Below are 21,050 nucleotides of genomic sequence, written 5' to 3' on the forward strand. Positions count from 1 at the left end.
CAGCAGGGGGGTGCGGCGAGGAGCCCAGGGCTGGGACGGGGGGCAGCCAAAAATTTTTTTGCTTGGGGCGGCAAAAAACCTAGAGCCTGCCCTGGCAGGGACTATTGGAGATTAAACTGGCAATACTGAGAAACTGAAGGAGTTAATGAAATGATATTTGCTTGAAGTTAAATAATCCACCCACTAGATGTCTCTATCTGCTGTACAGCGTTCCAGGCACAGTGTGGCCCCTGATGGTAAACAAAGCCAGATCACGCTGGAACTGGAGCAGTGTGGACGCCTGTTCCTTAAGTGTCTGTAGTGTAGAATTATCTTGTTTAAGATGATCTGTGATTCCATACATCACAGCAGTTCGTAAATAAGAGCTGAGCTTCTCAAGTGATCTGTAGGAAGACCTCTAGGAGACCAAAGGAAATTTGATTCCCTCTCTGCAAAGCCATCCCCATAAGTATCTAGGTAGGTGCCAAGTACTGAGCTCTGTTTGACTCCATTTAAAATTCTTACCTGCTCCAGAAGTCGGTGTCTGGGAGACCACGTAAAGATTCACAAGGGAGGTAGCACCATAACTAAACAATTACATGTGTGCAAGTGGCTGTGCATCTACCAGGGCATGAGCGCATCTGTGTGGGTATTGCCCCTTTGCACAAGTGTGTGGGTGTGTGCATACGAGTGAATGAGTAGGAAAGTGTGTGCTCGTGTGGGTGTGTGCACGCAAGGGGGTGTGCATACCAGTGGAGGTGTGCATGCAGGGGTGTGTGTTGTGTGTGCATACGAGTGAATGAGTGGGAAAGTGTGTGCTCGTGTGGGTGTGTGCACGCAAGGGGGTGTGCATACCAGTGGAGGTGTGTATGCAGGGGTGTGGGTTGTGTGTGCATGCGAGTGAATGAGTGGGAGAGTGTGTGCTCATGTGAGTGTGTGCACGCAAGGCGGGGTGATTACGAATGCAAGTGTGTGCGCGTGTGGCCACACGAGGGCGCCGCGCCAGGGCCGCGGGTGCAGCTCCCAGCGAGCAGGGCGGCACCGCGAGACTACAATTCCCAGAGCGCACTGGGGCGCCCGCCGGAAGAGCTGAGCCGCCGCCGGCGGGAGACTGTCCCTGGCTCTGCTGCCCGCGAGCCCCGCGTGGCGGAGGAGGCGGATGAGGGGCAGCGGGCTGGGCCGGAGGCTCCTGGCCTCAGGGGGCGGCTCGCGGCCGGGCGCGCCCTGGGGCGCTGCGCTGCCGGCCGCAAGGAGAGGTGAGAGGCGCCTCTGCCCCCCCCCCGGAGCGTTCCCCCCCCCCGCGGTGAGGGACACCCCCGCGGGGGGGTGAGTTCCCCCATTATCGGCCCCCACTGAGGGGCCTTTTTCTTCTCAGGGGGGTGGAGCTTCCCCCCTCCTGGCCCCACTCTGGGCGGTGCGCGCCCCGGCTGGGCGAGGTCAGCACCCAGCTGGGTGAGCTCATAGCCCCCCCTCGACCCCCCCTCGCTGCTGACCTGAGAGTGGGCGACCCAGTCGGCAAGTGAGGGGGGCCTGGCGTCACTGTTTATCCCGTGCCAAGGGGCTCCCCCATCACAGACCAGGGTGCTAGGCGCTGTACCAAAGAACAAAAAAACAGCCCCTCCCCCAGAGAGCTTGGGGTCCAAGTCTAAGGTAGGAGACAATAGGAGATTATGGGGGGGGAGGGTGCACAGTGAGGCCTTGTCTACATGGCCACTTTACAGCGCTGAAACGTTCTCGCTCAGGGGTGTGAAAAAACACCGCCCTGAGCGATGCCAGTTTCAGTGCTGTAAAGTGGCCGTGTAGACAGTGCACCGGGTAGCTACTCCCCTCGAGGAGGTGGGTGTTTTACAACGCTGGGAGAGCTCTCTGGTGCCGCGACTACACAGCCACGTTGAAGAGCTTTAATGTTGGTAGTGAAGACATGATCTGAGATAATACTGGTCAGCATGATGGACAGCAGTCACTGCTCGCCCTGTGTCAAACTGCAGTCTAGGTGTTTTGTTTTTTTGGTGGCATCACAGCAAAGAAGGGATTTGAAGGAGGACAGTGAGGTGGATTTGCAGATTGTAATGGGAATTTCCTAAGTGGTTGACTGAGAAGACTGGGCTTACTGGCAGAGCAGAGGTGGGAGTCGAGGGGTCAGTAGTGTATGAGAATTGATAAGTAGCGTGTGGGGTGATGTGCAAGCACGTTGGAGGACAGGGTTAGAATTCAAAATTACTTTGACAAACTGGGGAACTGGTCTGAATTCAACAAGATGAAATTCCATAAAGATAAGTGCAAAGTACTACACTTAAGAAGGACAAATCAGCTACAAAAGGGATTATAACTGGCTAATTGGTAGTACCGCTAAAAAGGATCTGCAAGTTGTAGTGAAAAATCACAAATTGAATGTGCATCAACAATGTGATGCAGCTGCAAAAAAAGGTCAGTATTCTGGGCCATATTAACAGGAATGTTGTATGTAAGGTCTCAGCTTGGTAAGGTCTCAGCTGGAGTACTCTGTCCAGTTTTGTATGCCACACTTCAAGAAAAATGTGGACAAAATAGAGAGTCCAGAAGAGAGCTACAAAAATGATAAGAGTTAGAAACCAGACCTTTGAGGAACGATTAAAATGAGCATGTTTAGTCTTGACAAAGGAAGACAAATGATAACAGATTTCAAATATGTTAGAGACTGTTATAAAGAAGATGATGATCATTATTCTCTATGTCCACAAGAAGTAATGAGCTTGATCTGCAGCAAGAGAGATTCAGGTTCGATGTTAGGAAAAAAACTTTTCAACTATAAGGATAATTAAGCTCTGGAATAGGCTTCTAAGGGAGGTTATCGAATTCCCATGAAAGGCCTTTAAAGTGAAAGTAAATAGCTTACATTTGAAATGATAGAGAAGGGGGAGCTAGTGGAGGGAGGCAAAGAGAGGGGTGAAGTACTCAGTGTGATGAGCTAGGGAAATGATCTTTATAGGAACATTTTGAATGGCTATAAGCAGGGCAAGACTATCAAGGCCAGCAAAGAGGATGTTGCAGTGTGATGTGAATTGAGAGCCTGGATGAGGTTTTTAGCTATGTGGGTGGATAGGAAAGGCTGTATCTTGGAGCTGTTGTGCAGAAAGAATTAGCAAGATTTAGCTGGAGCTGGGATGCGAGGACAGAGAGAGTGGGGGCTTGTGCAGGGGTCCTGTGGCAAAAATAGTATGCAATCACATAATCTTTATTTATCATAATGCACACAGGCAACCTTAATTCTGACATTTCCTAACTTTTGAGTGCTTGACTTTGCAACCTTAGCATTCTCTTAATAGTTTGGGATTTTTTTTTTGCATATAATATGTTCAGTCCTGGTCAAGGAAAAAAAGCAGTGCAAGATCAGAGGGGACTGAGTGAGATAGGCCTGTATAATTAATAGGCTGACCCCCGTGCTGCCTGGGGCTGGGGCTGACCCCCGATCCCCGTGCCGCCCACTGCTGGGGCTGCTGCCCACAGCTGATGCTGATCTTCCCCTCCCCCTTTCCCCGAGCTCCCCGAGGCTGATCTCCCCACCTCACCCCAGCTCTGCGCTGCCCAGGGGTCAGCTCTGAAGCCAGCAGTGCCCACCAGCAGCAAATTTCTCCACTTTCCTGCTGGCGGGCAGTGCTGCCTTCAGCTGACCCCCAGGCAGCAGCCTCCACTCTCTGCTCTGCCTTGCAGCTGGTACAAATGCCCAGTTTTGGCAAAGAAGTAGGGCCAGCTGGGACAGAGCTGAAAAAGGGGACTGTCCTGGCCAAAATGGAGACCCTAGCCAGCCCAGGCCCTGTTGTTCCTAGTCAGCCCCTCACTCCCAGGACCAACCCCCCTGCGTTGTGCCCCATTGCCCCTAGCCGGCTGCTCACTGTGGGGCTACCCCATAGAGAACATGGGCCTGGCGAGCTCAGCCTCCCTGCATGAGCCTCTCCTCCCCTGCAGTATGATGAGTGCCTGAGGTAAAATCCACCCTCTCTTGCAAACAAGGGATCACTTAGCTGAAGGGAGCCCACCTAGCTCAGTAAAAGGAGGGGAGCCTGGCGAGCCCAGTACCAGAAGCCACCCTTCCAGAAGCAGCAGCAAGACACCTTCCTCCTGCACAAGTTATTGCTTGCTCCTCCCGATTGTCACCCCCTGTCCTCCCAGGCTCTCCTCCTGCACAAGTCATATCTTACTTCCCACCTCCCCTGTCCTCCCCCAACACTGAATGCTTGTTTGTCTGAGTGACTGGCTGAACAAGGAGGCGGTCTGAGTGGACTTGTAGGCTCTAAAGTTTTACGTTGTTTTATTAAGTGCAGTTATTCTTTTTTACATACTTCTACATTTGTAAGTTAAACTTTCATGATAAAGAGATTGCACTACAGTAGTTCAATGAGGTGAATTGAAATGTTTTTTACAGTGCAAATGTTTATAATAAAAAATAAAGTGAACACTGTACACTTTGTATTCTGTTGTAATTGAAATCAATATATTTGAAAATATAGAAAACATCCAAAAATATTTAAATAAATGGTATTCTATTATTGTTTAACAGCGTAATTAATCGAGATTAATTTTTTTAATCGCTTGACAGCCCTAGTTAGAAATGAATGCTTTATAGCATTGGAAAATTGGGAATTATGAAACTTAAATATTGTATACAGCCACATATGCAATTTACATGCATTTCTTAAATAGAATAATACCTTTTCTCTATCCCAATCATAAATTTAATATAGGTTTTGTATAGATTAGGAAGTGAGGTCAGGCTTAATTAACCACAACTAGTTCCCTAGTGTAGATGCAGATTAACATTGACTTTGATTTAGCTGGAGGAGGTTGACCCTATGTCAAATGCTGATCTGACCTCTATTTCTTTTCCTAATCAAAGCCATGACAAGACTGGGACAACAGTTTGGTGAAGGGAGAGAGTTAGTGGTAGGAAGGAAGGATTTGTACAAGAAATGGGTTTTCTGCAGGGATTTAGATGTGAAAGACAGGTTTTGCTGAATAGCAATTAGGAGACTATTTGAAACAGGTTGGAGAACGAGATGCACAGAGGAGTGAAAGAACTTGTAGGAAATTAGAGATGCAAGCATGGGTAAATCACAAGAACTGTTAAAACTTCAAATCCCAGTTCTTTATATCCTCTGGGATGTCATCTTTCACACAGTAAAATCAATAGTCTCTAACTCAACAAATCTGTGATATATTAGGTGTTAAAATCATGTGTCAAAGTCTGTTGCCTAATTGGTTAGTTGGTAAACCAGTAAATTCTCCCCAAGCACTGGCACTACATAATTATTGGTGATTTATTGACATGGCACCCCCGTTTTGTGCGTCACTAGAAGATGCAATCCCTTTGCTGATAGGGTGCTGGGGAAGAAGTTGGTGTGAAGAATGTAGCTGGTGGTTGTGTAGTTTTCTGACAGAGGGCCCTCAGAACGATCCTGGTTGTACAACCCGTTTCTTGTTGGCTACATTAGAACAGTTACACTTTTAAAAGTAGAAACATAATTTAAATACCTTCCTTTAATAGTTAATACATTACTGATAATCATCAAGTTATTCAATCACAGTATTTTGACTTTTGGTATACCCAGAGTCTTGGCTGTAGCACCTTGGATACCTGAATTTGGGATTGTTGTTTGGGGTCCTAGTAGTGGAGCAAATATTTGTAAAGACAATGAGAACAGTGATGAGATTTAGAACATTTAGGGGCAGGAGAAAATGCTGGTTAGACTGACTACTTCCCTCTGCTTTATAATCAAGCTATTGAAGGAGGACAAACGCTCTTCGTTGCACACATATTAGTGCACTGGGGTCCTCCTTTCCACAATGAAAGATTATGCAGCAAAAACTCTTTAATGTTATTGCATTCCAGGATAAAATTAACAAGGAAACGAATGAGTAAACAGCTTCCTAATGGCTTCTTGCCATTTTCAGGTTTTGCTGCCACAGCCCCTGTGAAGTCGTATGACATGAGAAGAGTTGAAATAACCCCACTGGAACAGAGAAAGCTAACCTTTGATACCCATGCATTGGTACGAGAGCTGGAAGTTCATGGTGAGCAATACCTATTAAGTAACTCAAGTGAAATCATACTGCTACTTTCCCAAAAGTATTAAAGGGTTCCTATTTGTCATGCATCTCTGTAGCTGCTACGGTGTAAATGGAAGCGTCCCATGTAGATTGTCTATACGACCATAAAAAATAAACTCAGTAAGGTAACATTTACTTACCTTGTAGGTTTGTGGAAGCTTATATATAGTGCCTTCCATCAGAGAAACTTAATGCACTCTGTAACTGTAAAGTATCACTAAAATATAAAGAATAACTGTGATGGCCATGTTAAAATATAGATTCCTTCTACCAGTTACTAATAAACCATTAATTTATTGAAATTTTTAAAAAATCGAATTGACTTTTCCCCCCACTTGCTTTTGGTTTATATTTTTTCATTTCACTCAGCTTGAACAATGTAGAAACACTGTATTTAAAAAAAAAAAAAAAAAACCCTATCCAGTTCTCCTACGCTAGTATGATAGTGCGGTGTTGGGGATTCAAACACTTCAGAGGAATGCTTAAATCCAAGTGATAAAACAGTTGTATTGGAATTTTTTAAAAAGAAAATGTCATAGAAACACTTTGATTTTAGGTTTTGTTAAATTTTGCTTGTGTCATGTAAGGCCCCAAATTTAGGTTATGTAAAAACAATGTTTCTTTAAAAGGTTTGATTTAAAATGACAAAGGTGGGAGACTGAATATATTGTAACACCTGCCCTGTTATACATTGGTATCATATCTCATATAGCCCCCCTCTGGGCTCAAAAGTGATTAATCTTGCATATCACCTGTGCTGCATTGTTTGGGTGCAGTCTTCTAAGATTTACCTGAACACTTAACTTTACATTTTCTTTCTCATGTTCATTTGTCTCATCTTTGACATGGTCTTGTCTTACATAAAAAAAACAGGTATTACAGTGATCAAGCTGTAAACATAGAGGTCATCGGCATTAGAGGAGGGAAGAGACCTATTGAGTTCAGCCTCCTTCCAGTGTAAAGTATTTACAGTACAAATAGATTTCATGAGATTCTCAGAACTTCCATGCAGCTTGGGTGTGGATTGGGCTGGTAATTAGAAAAATTAGCTAGTTTTTTAAAAAATAATTGAGACTCCGGGGAAGCTAAAGCTTCAGAACCATACCAGACTACACACAAAGTATTAGTACTGGTAAGTAGAAGTCCTAACGGCCCAATTTTGATCTGGTGTAATCAGGTGCAATGTTCTTGAAGTCAACAGTGTTTTTAATGCATATGCCCAGTCTGAATTTGCCCCAAAGGATGTGAAGCAATTTCAGTTTATGTAACATTCCCTTATTAATTTCATTCTTTTCCCCCCCTAGGATGCACACTCTGTAGCAAAGGATAAACTTGGTTTATGAAATAGTATTTGTGAGAAAATACTATACATTAGAAAAAACTAAATGGCCCATGGCAGTTGAACAGGTTGCACATTATGCTCCTATTGCATGCGGCACCTGCAGAAAGGTCATTCTTTTTTGTATGTTCAAAATATAATGGATGCACTTCAGATTCAAAGCTGCAAAAGTTCAGAATTTTGAAAAGTTAGTGATCTTAAAAGTTTTGGTAGCTTGGTGGTTGACTCCATGTCACTGGCAGTGTGACCTGTAACTTACCTTTGCACTTGCGTACTGAGTTTTATGCTTATTGTGTAGCTTTTGCTTGCCTCTCCATACAATTTTTCATTTCATCTTAACCTGTCATCCTTCAACTGTCTTCCAGGTTTTGGTAAAGAACAAGCAGAGACCATTGTATCAGCGTTAACAACTTTGTCAAATGTCAGCCTAGACACAGTCTATAAGGATATGGTGACCCAAGCTCAGCAGGTAACAAATCAATGATTTGTTGTATCCTTGTCATTTTACCTGTCCGTGAAGCATCATAAACACAAATGGTGCTTTATAAAATATAGTAGTTTATACATTATAGTGATACTACTAGTATAGTGGATACTTTACTGAGGCAGATTGTCCTAAAATCCTAGCTGAGCTTAAATTAGAGAGGGATAAGTGATATCTTGCATTTACTATAGCACCTTTCATCCCATAGGAACCAAAAGTTCTTTCCAAAAGTAAGAATGATCTACAAATGCTATGCAGGGATCGCTTCATCTGCTACTGAAAGGCAGCCTGTGGGGTGAGACAGCAACTGTTTAACAACACACAGCAATGCTGCACCACAGTTTAGGACAGGAAGTGAATTTCAAGGAAGATTATCCTGATTGTTAATCATGATATGGATGCTTTAGGTAGGGGAAAGTAACCAGTGTCTTTTATTTAACAACAGCATAGATTTACAGTATTGGTCTTGGTTGGTTTCTTGTTGCTAAATTAAAAATCACCAAACCTGGTTCATGATGATCTTGACTCTTTCTGCATATTTGGTTCGTGGAACTGGTCTGTTATACAGTTCAAATATGCACTGATGCTTCATGCAAAGAATCATATTGATTGTCTTCTTCCACTGGTAGGTTCAAGCTAGTTCTTGTAAAATTATGTGATTATAGTTAGCCAGTAAAATAATTTGGTGCGTCTAGGTGTACGGGGGAGGATAATTAATTTCATCATAACAAATGTGTGAAATTGAAAGGATCTAAGAATTTTACTTTCTTTGCGCAGTAGACAATTGGGCCAGTGTAACTAGACTCTGATACAAAATAATAGTTTAATCAAGAAGACACTAGGCTAAGAATTATGTACCACTTATGTTCAGTGAGAATATGCAATTAAGCACAAATTACTTCTCCATTATTAAGCCATGGAGTCTTATTCCAACAGTTTTTTCCCCTTAGTTATTTTTTTAATTTTTGAGAACTTTTACCATGATAACTAAATTATGGCAGTAGAGGAGAACCCAAGAACTTGTGTTTTTCCTGTTCTTTTTTTAATCTTTTCATTTAATATGGAAACCCTACTGGCTTTGAGACCCTGCTGTGTCTAAAGAAGTATAAATGTCCGTTGCCTAACACCTAGATCCCAAATGTAGCTTCCTTGTAATAATGTGGTTTAGCTTAGTGAATGTTCTATTCAGCCTCAGAATTTTAAAATTGTTTAACTTGCAGTGTGGAGAGAATAGATCCAAACATAAGCACAGCCAGGGCACTGTAAGGAATTGTAGGAAACTAACAGTGTGTGTGTATTCAACACAGATGGGATCAGACCTGATTTTCCATTGGCTTCAATGGGAGTGGGCTCAGGCTAAATTGTAGGTACAATAGAACCTCAGAGTTACGAACAGCTCGGGAATGGAGGTTGTTCATACCTCTGAAATGTTTGAGACTCTGAACAAAACATTATGGTGGTTCTTTCACAAGTTTACAACTGAACATTGACTTAATACAGCTTTGAAATTTACTATGCAGAAGAAAAATGCTGCTTTCCCTTAATTTTTTTTAGTAGTTTACATTTAACACAGTACTGTATTTGCTCTTGTTTTTAATTTAGTGTGTGTGTGTGTGTGTGTGTCTCTGCTGCTGCCTGATTGTGTACTTCCAGTTCCAAATGAGATGTATGGTTGACTGCTCAGTTCGTAACTCTGAGGTTCTACTGTAATTTTGAATTGGAACTGAGGAGTACTAACTCCCTTGAATCCTGAATTGGGGCTGGGCATTTTCCTTCTCACTAAGCCCAATAGCCTCAAAAGCAGGCTCCCGCATAATTCCATGTCACTAACATTTAAAGGAACAGTACGATAAAACTGTCTAGGACCTTTAAGTATTATAAGATCCTGAGGTCAATTAGGTTTTTTGTTCACTTCAAATCTAAGGATTCCTATTATTTTTTAAAATTCTAAGTTGAAGTGAATGTAGTGCTTGTGAAAGTGGCAGCTTAACAGTGTTCGAAGCTGAACTCTGTCCACACAATAGGTAAGTCAGTGAGATTTCCCACAATGCCTTGCCAATGTGCCTCATCACATTGGGGCGAGAGGGTAATTTGGTATCCATAACCATTCAGTCCTTGGCCTCTCAGCCAACCCTTATAGCAAGGAGGACTCATTAGTGCTAAATATGATGATGTCCACTAGGAACTGGACTGAGACCATCAGCACATTTCATATGGGCATCAAAAGTAAGTGGTGACTGCAGGTTCAACCAGGGAGTTCTGGTCTATTTTATTGACCAACTGTGTGGACCAAATACCTGTGGCTTTTCTACCTTAGTTTTAGAATTGTTCTATAAAACAGCAAGAGTAATGGTTCTGAATCCCTCGAACAAACTCCAGCTTTTCATTGTCCGTTACTGTATGACTTTTTTATTATTTTTTTGTTTTATTTTATGCTTGACAGTCACCAGTTAATGATTTCATGCACAACAAGACTTTGCTTTCTGTGACCTAAGCATCTCTCTTTCTTACTGTTGAAATGCAATGCTTGTACAGGTCTTAGCATTTCTTACCAGTGCTGAGTGATTACTGTATTATTTCCTAGGAAATAACTCTGCAGCAGATAATGGCGCATTTGGACTCTATTCGGAAAGATATGGTAATCCTAGAGAAAAGTGAATTTGCAAACCTGCGAGCAGAAAATGAGGTACTACTGAATCTTTGTAACTGAACAGATAAATTGCAAAATATGTTGAGGAGTAGTCTTTTGGAACGAACTATTTAGATATAAGCAAGCACTGATACTTTCACCAGTGCTGAAAGCTTAGTTTTCTTTGTCTGTTACAGCTTGTCCCCCTGTTGGATTCCCTTTTCCCACTTCCTTTCTGTTTGTGCTGAGTGGCCGCCCCCCTCCCTCCCCCCCCCCCCCCCCCCCCCCCCGCCCGGCCATGGAACTGACCAAAGTCACAGCCTGGCCCTGCTCATGGAAATGGCTTGTGCAGACTGACTGGAGCCATTGCTCTGCTCAGGGAGGGGGGGGCTTTTCGCTCCTTTGTCTAGCTTCTTTGTTCGGACCCGGCTCCATGTAGGATGCTCTGCCCAGATATGCAAGACCTAAAGTGGCCACATAGTTGAGCATATGAGTCATACCTGTGACTCAAAACTTGCCCAGACATGTCCTGTGCCTACCTGCAGTTTCCCTGCCTTCTCTCCTCCCCTGGATTAAGGGGAACCAATCAAAGTTACTGGCGGGAAACTGCCTGAGTTTGCCCTTAAAACCAGACATTTTCTGATCCGACCCCCGGAGAAGGTCCTTGCTTTGCCACCTGGTCTGATCAGCTAGGGGTCTTTGGGGGGCCCTCTCCCCGCTCTCGTTTGTTTTTGAGTGTACCCCCGTTTTTAAACTCCCCTCCCACGAACAACGAATTTGTGCCTGGAGATCTCCTGATTATTGTAAGCGAATCGAGTCCTCTCTGCATCCTCTGATGCTGAAACTGCTGTTCCTGCTGCTGCTTTGGGGATTGGTAAGGAAAAACCTCTTGCACACTCCCCTTGTTCTGGCTGCTGGCTTTCTTTCCCCAGCAGGCAGACCCAAGCTAACTCATTGGTCTGTATCTGTAATCTGCTTATAGCTCCGCAGCGCCTTTGCTGCTAGAAATAAGCCTGCTTGCAGCCACCACTAGTTAAACACCCCCCCCCCTTTTGAAGCTGTATCCTGGGCACACACCACTCTGCCCTCTGGAACTACCCCTGGTATAAGGTGCACCCATTAGGTTAGATTTAGCCTTTAGTCTAGATAAATTGTAATTTCATTTTGCATAGTTGTGGTTAAGTTAGGTTTAGAAAATTGCTTGCATTGTACTCTGTAAGTTAGGCTTAAAGAATTGTTGCATTGTGTTTTGTTACTTGCTAATTTGTGTAGTCCTGGTTAAATTAAATCATAGATAAGATTTTGCTGTGTTCTGTATAATTGTCTCTCTGCTGTTTAAACTTGCAGCCTGTCTGCTCCACCATGTGCTCCTCTTCCCCCATCCCCCAACCTCACTCCTCTACCACTTTCTTCCTCTCTCTCTCTCTCTTTTAATCCCTTCCCCCACGTGCTCACCCCACTCCCACTGCTGCCAAACCTCAATTGTATTACTGAAGTCAAGCATAAAACCCCATTGGTTACCCCTTTTTCTCTCTAACACACCTCACATTTTACATTTACACCACTGTGACACATTTTTACCTAAAGTTGTTGGTTATTTAACACATTTTACCCATAACTGTTAGTTGGTTATATGCTGCTGTGACACACCCTTTACATAGGAACTGTTAGCTACCTGTTACATTTATACTTCAGTGTTAATTGGTTACCAACTGTATTGTACCCCACTATTGAAACCCCCTATCCTATTTACTAAAAGAAACCCCTCCCCAATTGTCTACCTTAACAAACCCCATACCCCTCACTATTGAATTTTCCCTGTTTTTGCATTTTCTTAATAAAGTTTATTTTGCACCCCACCACTGCAGTAGTTGTCCCCCAAGATCCCCTACCTGCTGGCAGGGTCACTCTTGTCCTTTAAAAATGAACAATCTGTCTGTGACTCTGCCTTGTAAGTGGCATGTTTTGTGTTCATATAAACGTAAGTTTGGGATACAGATTCACATAATTCCCGCAGAAGAAAACAAACCCATATTTAAATCCCTGAATGGTCTGATGTACTTTCATTTAAGGCCTATTACCATTATTTAATGCTGGGAAAGTGTGTAGCTCTTTGAGACGCAGAATTCAACAAAACTTTGTGACTTAGATATTTTTACTTCACTTTCCCTTTCCTGAGAGCATTTTGTATATTCATGGATGTGTGTCCACTATTCTTAGGACATATGAGCCAACATTCAGAATGACAAGGTGCTTAGGTGCACTATCCATAGACATTGATCCACTTGGTTTTATCAAATTTCAAATAGATCTAGATATCAGACATAATTGATATTAGAAGTTTGACTAATATTGGCATGTCTAATCTGAGACAGACAGGTCCATCCATAAAAAGATTTATTCCTGAAATACCATCATTTTCAGTGATCCAGTTCAGTCAGTTTAACAAATAATATGTGATAGCAATGATCTGACTATCCAACTAAAATGGTTAGTCATTTACTAATTCTGTAAAATGGTCTTTTTTTTTTTCTTTGTACCTAGAAAATGAAAATTGAGTTGGATCAAGTTAAACAGCAGCTAATGGTAAGTAAACAGCAAGTACTATATTATATTGTAGAGTCTAATATTCAGGGAAGTGTGTAATTAGTTTATTTTATCTTTGCTTGTTTTGAAGAATGAAACCAGTAAAATCAGAGCTGATAATAAGCTGGACATAAATCTGGAAAGGAGCAGAGTGACAGATATGGTAAGCTGTTTTTAAAAGATGTCTCTGTCAATTGTTTGCCGTATTCCATTATTAAGATTGTAATTTCTCCCTTCTTCTTAATCTGTAGTTCACAGATCAGGAAAAGAATCTCATGGAAGCAACTACAGAGTTTCATAAAAAAGTGAGTAAGAGCTGTTCTGTAATAATAATTGACAGTTCTATATTATGGACCCAGTCCTGCCTTCCTCATGTACCCAAAATTCTGACTGGAGTTAGCAGGATTTTGTGTGTACAAGAAATGGAAGATACCACGTGACTTAAACCTGTGTTTCTTAAGCACACATTAAAATACTCATATATACATGTACAAGTATGAATATCATAAACTGGATCATGTTCTAATGCATCCAATCTGCTTCCTTTGAAAGAATAAACTCTTGGCATAAAGTTTTAAAACATTATTCATGACTTTTTAATGCTGGTTATTGTGCTCTTGTATTTTAGCTGTATTCTGTGTTAACATTTCTAGGACAAATAACTCTATACAGTTTATATTTATTTTAATGAAGACCTGTACTCTCAAAGAACATCAGGAACCTAGGTCCTTTATGCTTGGTCAGAATTTTCAGACCTGCTCTCTATAGTGTTCTGTCCTTGGCCACCCTCCTTCTCACTCTTCATGCTTCAGTCACTCACGTGGTTGCACCTCCCATCGGTACACCGTTGGTTCACAGGTCTGCCTCTCCACTCCTGACTTGTCTCTCTTCATTCAATCCTTCATCTTTAGCCTGTTTTTTTAGTTTCTTCCCAGGTGTATGATCATCAAACTCCACACAGCCAAAACTGCTCCTGACCTTTCCTCTCAAACCCTCCCCATTCTCTAAGTTCTCTGGAACTGCTAACAACACTAGCATGCTCCATGTCACTCAGGTCTTTGACTCCTCACTCTTTTGCCTTGCACATTAGCACTATCTAACTTCCCACTTCTTCCATAATATTTCTAATGGAATTTGTGGGTACTTGGCACTTCAGAGAAAATCAGGCCACTTTTATTTAGGTGTTTAAACGTGGTCAGCATTGCAGTTAAACTGATACAGGACTTACTGTACCATGTTTCCACAGTAAAATATACGGGAATTAATTAATTAAACTCTCTAGACAAAATAAATGGCTCTTATTTCCCTTCCTGCCGTGTGTTGTGTATGTTTTGTAGCCAGTAACTGCTCTGTAGAAGGTCTAAATATGCTGTTTGAGCAATGAAACAGGTCTCTCTGCTTAATGAAGGTTAGAAGAAGTGTAATGTGCTAAATCAAGGTCACTGCTAGGTAGACAGTATAACATAAGATATAAACCCTTAAGAGTCTGGACATAGCCAATTGCAAACTGACTGGGGTTAGGAAGAAATTTCCCCTTTTGGACAGATTATTTCTTAACTGTCAGCTGTAGGGTTTCTTATACCTTTCTCTGAAGAATCTTATTGGCCATTGTCAGGGCAGGACGCAGACAAAATGGAGCATGGGTCTGAATTCATAAGGCAGTTCATGGAAGGGGAGGGGAATATTTTTTTAAAAGTTAATCAAAATATACATCCGTGTTGAATATGCCCCATAGACAGATTAGTGGGGCATTTGACACACACATCACGTTGAACTCAATTTTAGCTTTTTCTTTGCTATTCCCCTTTCAGAAGCACTCTTCAATTGCATTACATACTGCTCTGCTCTGCTCATCTTGTTAGCTCACTTATAGGCTACACATCTTAATTCAACAAGGGTTTTGAGATTTCTCTTTTAAATGGATTTTTCTCTTTATGTAGTATAGCTGACAGCATTGCCGTCTGTTTTTTGTTTTGTTTTTAAGTTGAGGGAGCAGGAGATGAGACCCATGCATATGCCATGTCTTGTAATGTATTTCAGGATTCGAGTACCAACAGTGCTATTGCAGAAATCAGTAATAAAATTGATTCACAAATAGCCTCCTTAAAAACTCTCATGGAATCGAATAAACTGGAGACGATACGTTATTTGGCAGGTATGTTGGCGGGGAGGGGCATTAATACTGTAGTGTGTTTCAGAAACGTAAAATTTGGTTCAAAGTGCGGGTTTTAGGAAGGTTAGTTCTTGGAAAGCTCCTTTGGTAGCCTGGTCATAATTCCTGAGTTTGTTCACATTAAAACATGCGCAGCAAACAAAATGAGTATGTATATATACATAATTATGAAGATAAAACCATAGATGTACCTCGCAAGAGGACAAATTAAAGATATGGTCTCTAGGCCGAAGAGTTTAGTCTCAAGTCGGGTGTGGTAAGGGATCAAGTAAATGATGGGAAAGATTGAAGCAAAAGGAGGTCAAGAGATCATTTCTTCTGCTAGTGAACATCTTTTGTTTAGCTTTAATCAAAATTTACAAAAGGATTATTTGACATAAGATCATGAGTCAGCAGAAAACTTGAGGGGGTTTGTCACCAACTTCAGTGAGATCACGATTGGGCCCAAAATTGGGATAGGAGGGACATGAGTACAGGATATAAAAACTGCTTCCCAGGACATTCATCCTTGCCGCAGTTAGCAAGCCCCTGCTGCAGAAGTGCCCCAGTGAAAACCATCCTGGGCCCCCCTCAGCTACCAAAGAATTGTTCTGGGGCTTAAAGCTCATCTATAGGGAATGAAGTGGCATATTCACATATCCATATGGTCTGATGTGGTAGTAGTTTGAGTTGGCTTGCTCTAAAAAGTCTTAAAAGCTCATGACTTCTATTGCAGGGACATACTGATATGTAGGGAGATCTCGACCTTGATCAATGTACCTTAACCACAGCAGCAGTAAACTTCCCAGTCAAGTTTTCAAAGAAACATACTTTCAATTTGGTAATTTATGTAAGCTTTAACGAAAACAAATTGAGCTCAGATGAGATTGGGAAATGAATCTGCCTGTAGACAGGGAAAATTACACAGAATTGGAGGTGGGTGAAAGGGAAGTAACCGAACAATTGTGGTAGTGAGAAAGCAAGTCCAACAATAAGAACTCCCTCTTAACATAAGAATGGCCATACTGGGTCAGACCAAAGGTCCATCCAGCCCAGTATCCTGTCTACTGACAATGGCCAAAGCCAGGTGCCCCAGAGGGAGTGAACCTAACAGGTCATGATCAAGTGATCTCTCTCCTTCCATCCATCTCCACCCTCTGACAAACAGAGGCTAGAGACACCATTCCTTACCCATCCTGGCTAATAGCCATTAATGGACTTAACCTCCATGAATTTATCTAGTTCTCTTTTAAACCCTGTTATAGTCCTAGCCTTCACAACCTCCTCAGGAAGGACTTCCACAGGTTGACTGTGCACTGTGTGAAGAACTTCCTTTTATTTGTTTTAAACCTGCTGCCCATTAATTTCATTTGGTGGCCCCTAGTTCTTCTATTATGGGAACATGTAAATAACTTTTCCTTATTCACTTTCTCCACACCACTCATGATTTTATATACCTCTATCATATCCCCCCTTAGTCTCCTCTTTTCTAAGCTGAAAAGTCCTAGCCTCTTTAATCTCTTCTCATATGGGACCCGTTCCAAACCCCTAATCATTTTAGTTGCCCTTCTCTGAACCTTTGCTAAACTGCTGGTTCAACTAATATAGAAAGAGTTGTTGAGATTTCACACATTCTGCTCTTAGCTACCCCGACATTGTACCAGTTATGTGTATTTTTAACTGAGTTCTCTCTCTTGGTTTGAAATTTTTTTTTATTGTGTAATGAAAATTTGTCATAACTGCCTCAACCCCTAAAATAGTTTTTGTACAGAAAGGGTTGAAACTTAGAGAGAAGCACTTTTAAAATGTCTCGTATCATGTAGAGTTCTATACATCCTTCTATCTGTGGCAAAAATGAATTCCTTGTATTTAACACAAGGAGATATTGAGTGTTACATTAATTATTTCCTTTCTTTTTACAGCTTCTGTTTTCACTTGCCTAGCAATAGCACTGGGATTTTATAGGTTTTGGAAATAGACCCAGAGGAACTACTGCGCTACCAATAGAGGAAGAAAAGGCCGTCCACATCATGGAACATCTGTTAGGTCATACTGTGTTCGCTACTGCGGATATTCTTAGTGCCTTTGTTCTTATATTGATTCTTAATGTGTACTAAAAAATATTCTCTTTAATAATAAAGGTCAAAATAGTTAGGGGCAATAATAGGAACCTTTCCTTAACTCCTAATGGATTCTTCAGTGGCCTTTTTTCAAAATCCTCATACAGAAGAAACACTGAATCTGTGTTTATATAAAATCAGAAAGTTTTTTGGCCTGGGAACCAAAGAACATGTCCCATGATTAATTTTGGAAAGGTTCTGTTCTCACGTCCCTGCCAAAGAAAAGTGTTTACCATCTGATGTGACCAAATGCAAGGAGCTATCCTACTCTGAAACTTCTGTGCATCTTAAACTACGGGAGCTGCATGTTTGTGTTCCATCCTGATTCTCCTCTCCCCTGCTGGGTGAGGTATGTCCATCTTTATAAAATTATTAAAATAAAGCCTTTTCAAAAGGATCCCTTTCCCAGCATAAAGCTGAATCGTATGGATTAAAAATGACCAGTAGCTGTAAGACTAAAATGCCCACCCCTTCTTTGACAATTTCCTCCACCCATACAACCAAACAATTTTTTAATTCCCTTGTCTAAGGGGAAATGTCACATTGGCAACGTGTGTGTAAAACTAACTCCCTGAGCAAGACAAAGGTGGTGTTGTTTTTTTGACTCCTTTCCGTTGCTGGAGATACAGAACTCCCCTATATGGTCCATATCCTTTACCTGAAAGCAGAATCTGCCTTGAAATGTGGAAATGTTACATTTCTTCCATGAAACTGCTGATGCTCCTGCCCCCAGATCCCTCTGGAAAGCAGGTGAGCACCACAATCCTTGGGAAATAAATTGGTCCCATTGACTGTCCTAAACCAAACTTAGATCATGATCTCTTTACCTTCTGCCAATGGCTGATAAATTTCAACATTAAGACATGACAGGGTGGGATGATATTTTTGCAGCGTTTAAGCAACTAATCGTATTTTATTTAAGTCCTTGTCACAAGAGATTATTTTTCGTCACAAGTGTAATTAAGTAACCATGCTGATGCTTAGTTCCGTTCATTACAGGTAACTGTGTTCCTGTTGAGCAAATTTTAACTCTGAGTAGTCTCTGTACAGGGGAGAGAGGTTTTGTATATAGTACTGTATAGAGGCATTTTCAGGTGACTCTATCTTACTGTTTACAAATTGAATTTGCTAGTGTCCTGTGAATTTTATATTCTCTGTATGAAATTCTGTATTTAAACAGTCTCTTGTAGCATAATAAAATTGTTACATTGCTGTCCAAGAACTTTGAGTACAATTTACCAATTTGTAAAACTGAGATAACATCTTACAGTAAGAATAGTTATTCTCCTAAGAGCTGAGGCTACTTTATGTATTTTCCTTGTATGTGCTCTGTACCTAGAGAATTAATTACTTTTTCATCCCTTTGTATGATGGGTTTAGATGTGTTACAAGGTTGTAGAGAATCACTTGAGCCTATTCTAAACACCATATTTATAGTTAGGAGTCTACTTAAATCACAGAACAATCACACATTTTTCGCAGGTTGGTCATGGCATAAATAGCAAATTTCGCAGATGTTTATGCCATGACCAACCTACAGCGGATTTCTCCGCAGTGTTTCTCAAACTGGGGGCCGCAACCCAAAAGGGGGTTGCAAGCCTGTTGTAGGGGGCTTACGGTACTGCCACCCTTACTCCAGCAGCCGCCCCGCCTGAAGCTGGGCGGCGGGAAAGTGGCAGCTGCTGGCTGGGTGCCCAGCTCTGAAGGCCGCTCCCTCACCAGTAGCAGCAGAGAAATAAGGGTGACATGGCATTGTCAGCCTTACTTCTGTGCTGCTGCTGCTGGTGACAGCACTGCCTTCAGAGCTGGGTGCCCGGCCAGCAGCCACTGCTCTCCACTCTCCCTTAAGACTGGGCAGCCAGAGACCAGTTTTCATGGTACATGACTTGATTTTCATGGCTGTGAATTTGGTAGACCCCTATTTATAGTATTCATCTTCCAGTGTACCTCAACCATTTCCATTTGCAGCATCCACCTCTAACTGATCCACATAGGGTTCTTTGCAGTGATTAATACTACACAAATATTTGACACCAAAAATGGCTGTGGGCATATCTGGTAATCACATCTGCAGTTCTCTTCCACAGATCATGATTCATTTGCTCTCAATAGGTAGAACCCAGGAGTTGCATTTCCACCTGCCCTTACCTGCTCCTCAGTAATGGCTAATCAGCTTTAAGATTTGGTATCTGCCAAACTGGCATACTGTAAGGAAAGATAGTTACATGTCTGAATTGGGCATAAGGGAATCTGAATTTAAGGCATCTGGAAGAAAGGGCAAGTTACTCCTCTGAAATCGACCCATAATCTTTATTACCCAAAGAATCTTCAAAATAGAGCAATCATCACCTCCTGTTCCTTAAACATTCCTTCCCCCGTACATGACTGTTCCTTGCATGAAAGGCAACACTTTGTTCCCCCTTCATAATCATTTGTTAGTCTTCCCTAATGGCATGGAATTGAGTAAATTCCTACTCTGGAAATACAAGTTTGTTGAATGGAATATGTGTTATTTCCATGTGCAGCACTCTCATTAAAATCAATGTAAGTTTTGAGAACAGCCTGATGGCAGGCTTGGGCTTAATGGCTGCAGAGGTAAATTGGGATCTAGGGAGCATTAGCTGTTTGGAATTTTCTGTCTGATTATTGTATGTTTTCTGTCATAGAACTTTTATTTTATTCACCAGCTTCCCTCAGCTTTCAGAGTTGTGTTTTCTTGGCTTGTTTCTTTCTTGATTCTGCAGAATCTTTGTATATGGAGTGCTTGAGTTAAATTTAAAAGGTCTTTCTCCACTGCTCATCCTACTTTTGCAAAATAAATGGCCATTCCAGCAAAGTGTTGAAGTCAACGTGAGTCATTGGGCAGCAAGTTGTATGCTTGGGGCCTACGTTTTATGGTGTATTTTCCTGACATGCTGCTGCTGCTACGTGCTACAAGGGCCTCTCCACAAAACTTCCCCTTAGCCTGTGATTAACCTTGCATCCAGGGCAAGTATATCCTCAGACATTAGGGACTGGAGCCTATACGTTTGTTTTCCCATTCAAACAAAGCTGATTTCTCCTAACTATAACTATGGGAGGAGGCAGCACCGCTGTATTAAATGCATTTGCTGGACGTGTGTGTTTGTGTGGGTTTGTTTTATATATTCCTGAAAACTATTCTACGTATATTGGTAATAGTGTCCAGGTTTTGGCTTCTTATATTAAGTTTGGGTGAGGGAGCTATAGGTTGTAGAGTTATCAGAGGGCTGCAGAAAATATTTTTGGAAAATACCTGCCCTTTGATGTAATATGATGTGTTCAAAAGGCAAAAGATTTTCTCTTTTGACAGTATTTTGATGACCCCTCAGGAAAAGTAGTGTCAGCCTCGGGTGATTAGTCAGAAGAGTGAACTCCCTCAAATGCAGGGAAATCACCCTAACCTTCCCTTCAGTTTGATAGCAGGATTTTCACAAGAGATTGTGAGGAAGAGCCTCTTTGAGCATATCCCTGCTACATTTAATTCATTTGTAGAGTGAAATCTGAGCTTATATTTAATACCTCTGTACAGACCAGCCAAAAGTCAGGATTGTTCTATGAATGTTTTAATTCAGAAGTATAGCTACTTTATGTGACACTTTGGATTATAAAGTATTGCAAATGCAGCACAATCACAACTAAGGGCCAAATTCTCCTTC

At 41.8% G+C, this 21,050-nt stretch overlaps 1 protein-coding gene across 1 annotated transcript; it reads left to right on the plus strand.

The window, feature by feature from the left end:
* The first annotated feature begins 1,138 nt into the window (after window positions 1-1,138).
* CCDC90B (coiled-coil domain containing 90B) lies at window positions 1,139-18,595 on the plus strand. The gene is made up of 9 exons (XM_065406574.1): window positions 1,139-1,235; window positions 5,908-6,027; window positions 7,768-7,871; window positions 10,471-10,572; window positions 13,060-13,101; window positions 13,193-13,264; window positions 13,353-13,406; window positions 15,142-15,256; window positions 17,176-18,595. Exons 1-9 carry the CDS (start codon window positions 1,139-1,141, stop codon window positions 17,229-17,231), a joined length of 762 nt encoding a protein of 253 aa, XP_065262646.1. The 3' UTR covers window positions 17,232-18,595.
* The last annotated feature ends 2,455 nt before the right edge of the window (window positions 18,596-21,050 follow it).

This window comes from Emys orbicularis, chromosome 1, assembly GCF_028017835.1.
Source record: "Emys orbicularis isolate rEmyOrb1 chromosome 1, rEmyOrb1.hap1, whole genome shotgun sequence".
Lineage (NCBI taxonomy): Eukaryota > Metazoa > Chordata > Testudines > Emydidae > Emys > Emys orbicularis.

Excerpts from the sequence above, each read along its gene's own strand:
- CCDC90B (XM_065406574.1), top strand. The coding sequence starts at position 1,139 with ATGAGGGGCAGCGGGCTGGGCCGGAGGCTCCTGGCCTCAGGGGGCGGC. Across the intron at positions 10,573-13,059 it reads ACCTGCGAGCAGAAAATGAG|AAAATGAAAATTGAGTTGGA; the intron begins GTACTACTGAAT and ends CTTTGTACCTAG. Across the intron at positions 13,407-15,141 it reads CTACAGAGTTTCATAAAAAA|GATTCGAGTACCAACAGTGC; the intron begins GTGAGTAAGAGC and ends AATGTATTTCAG.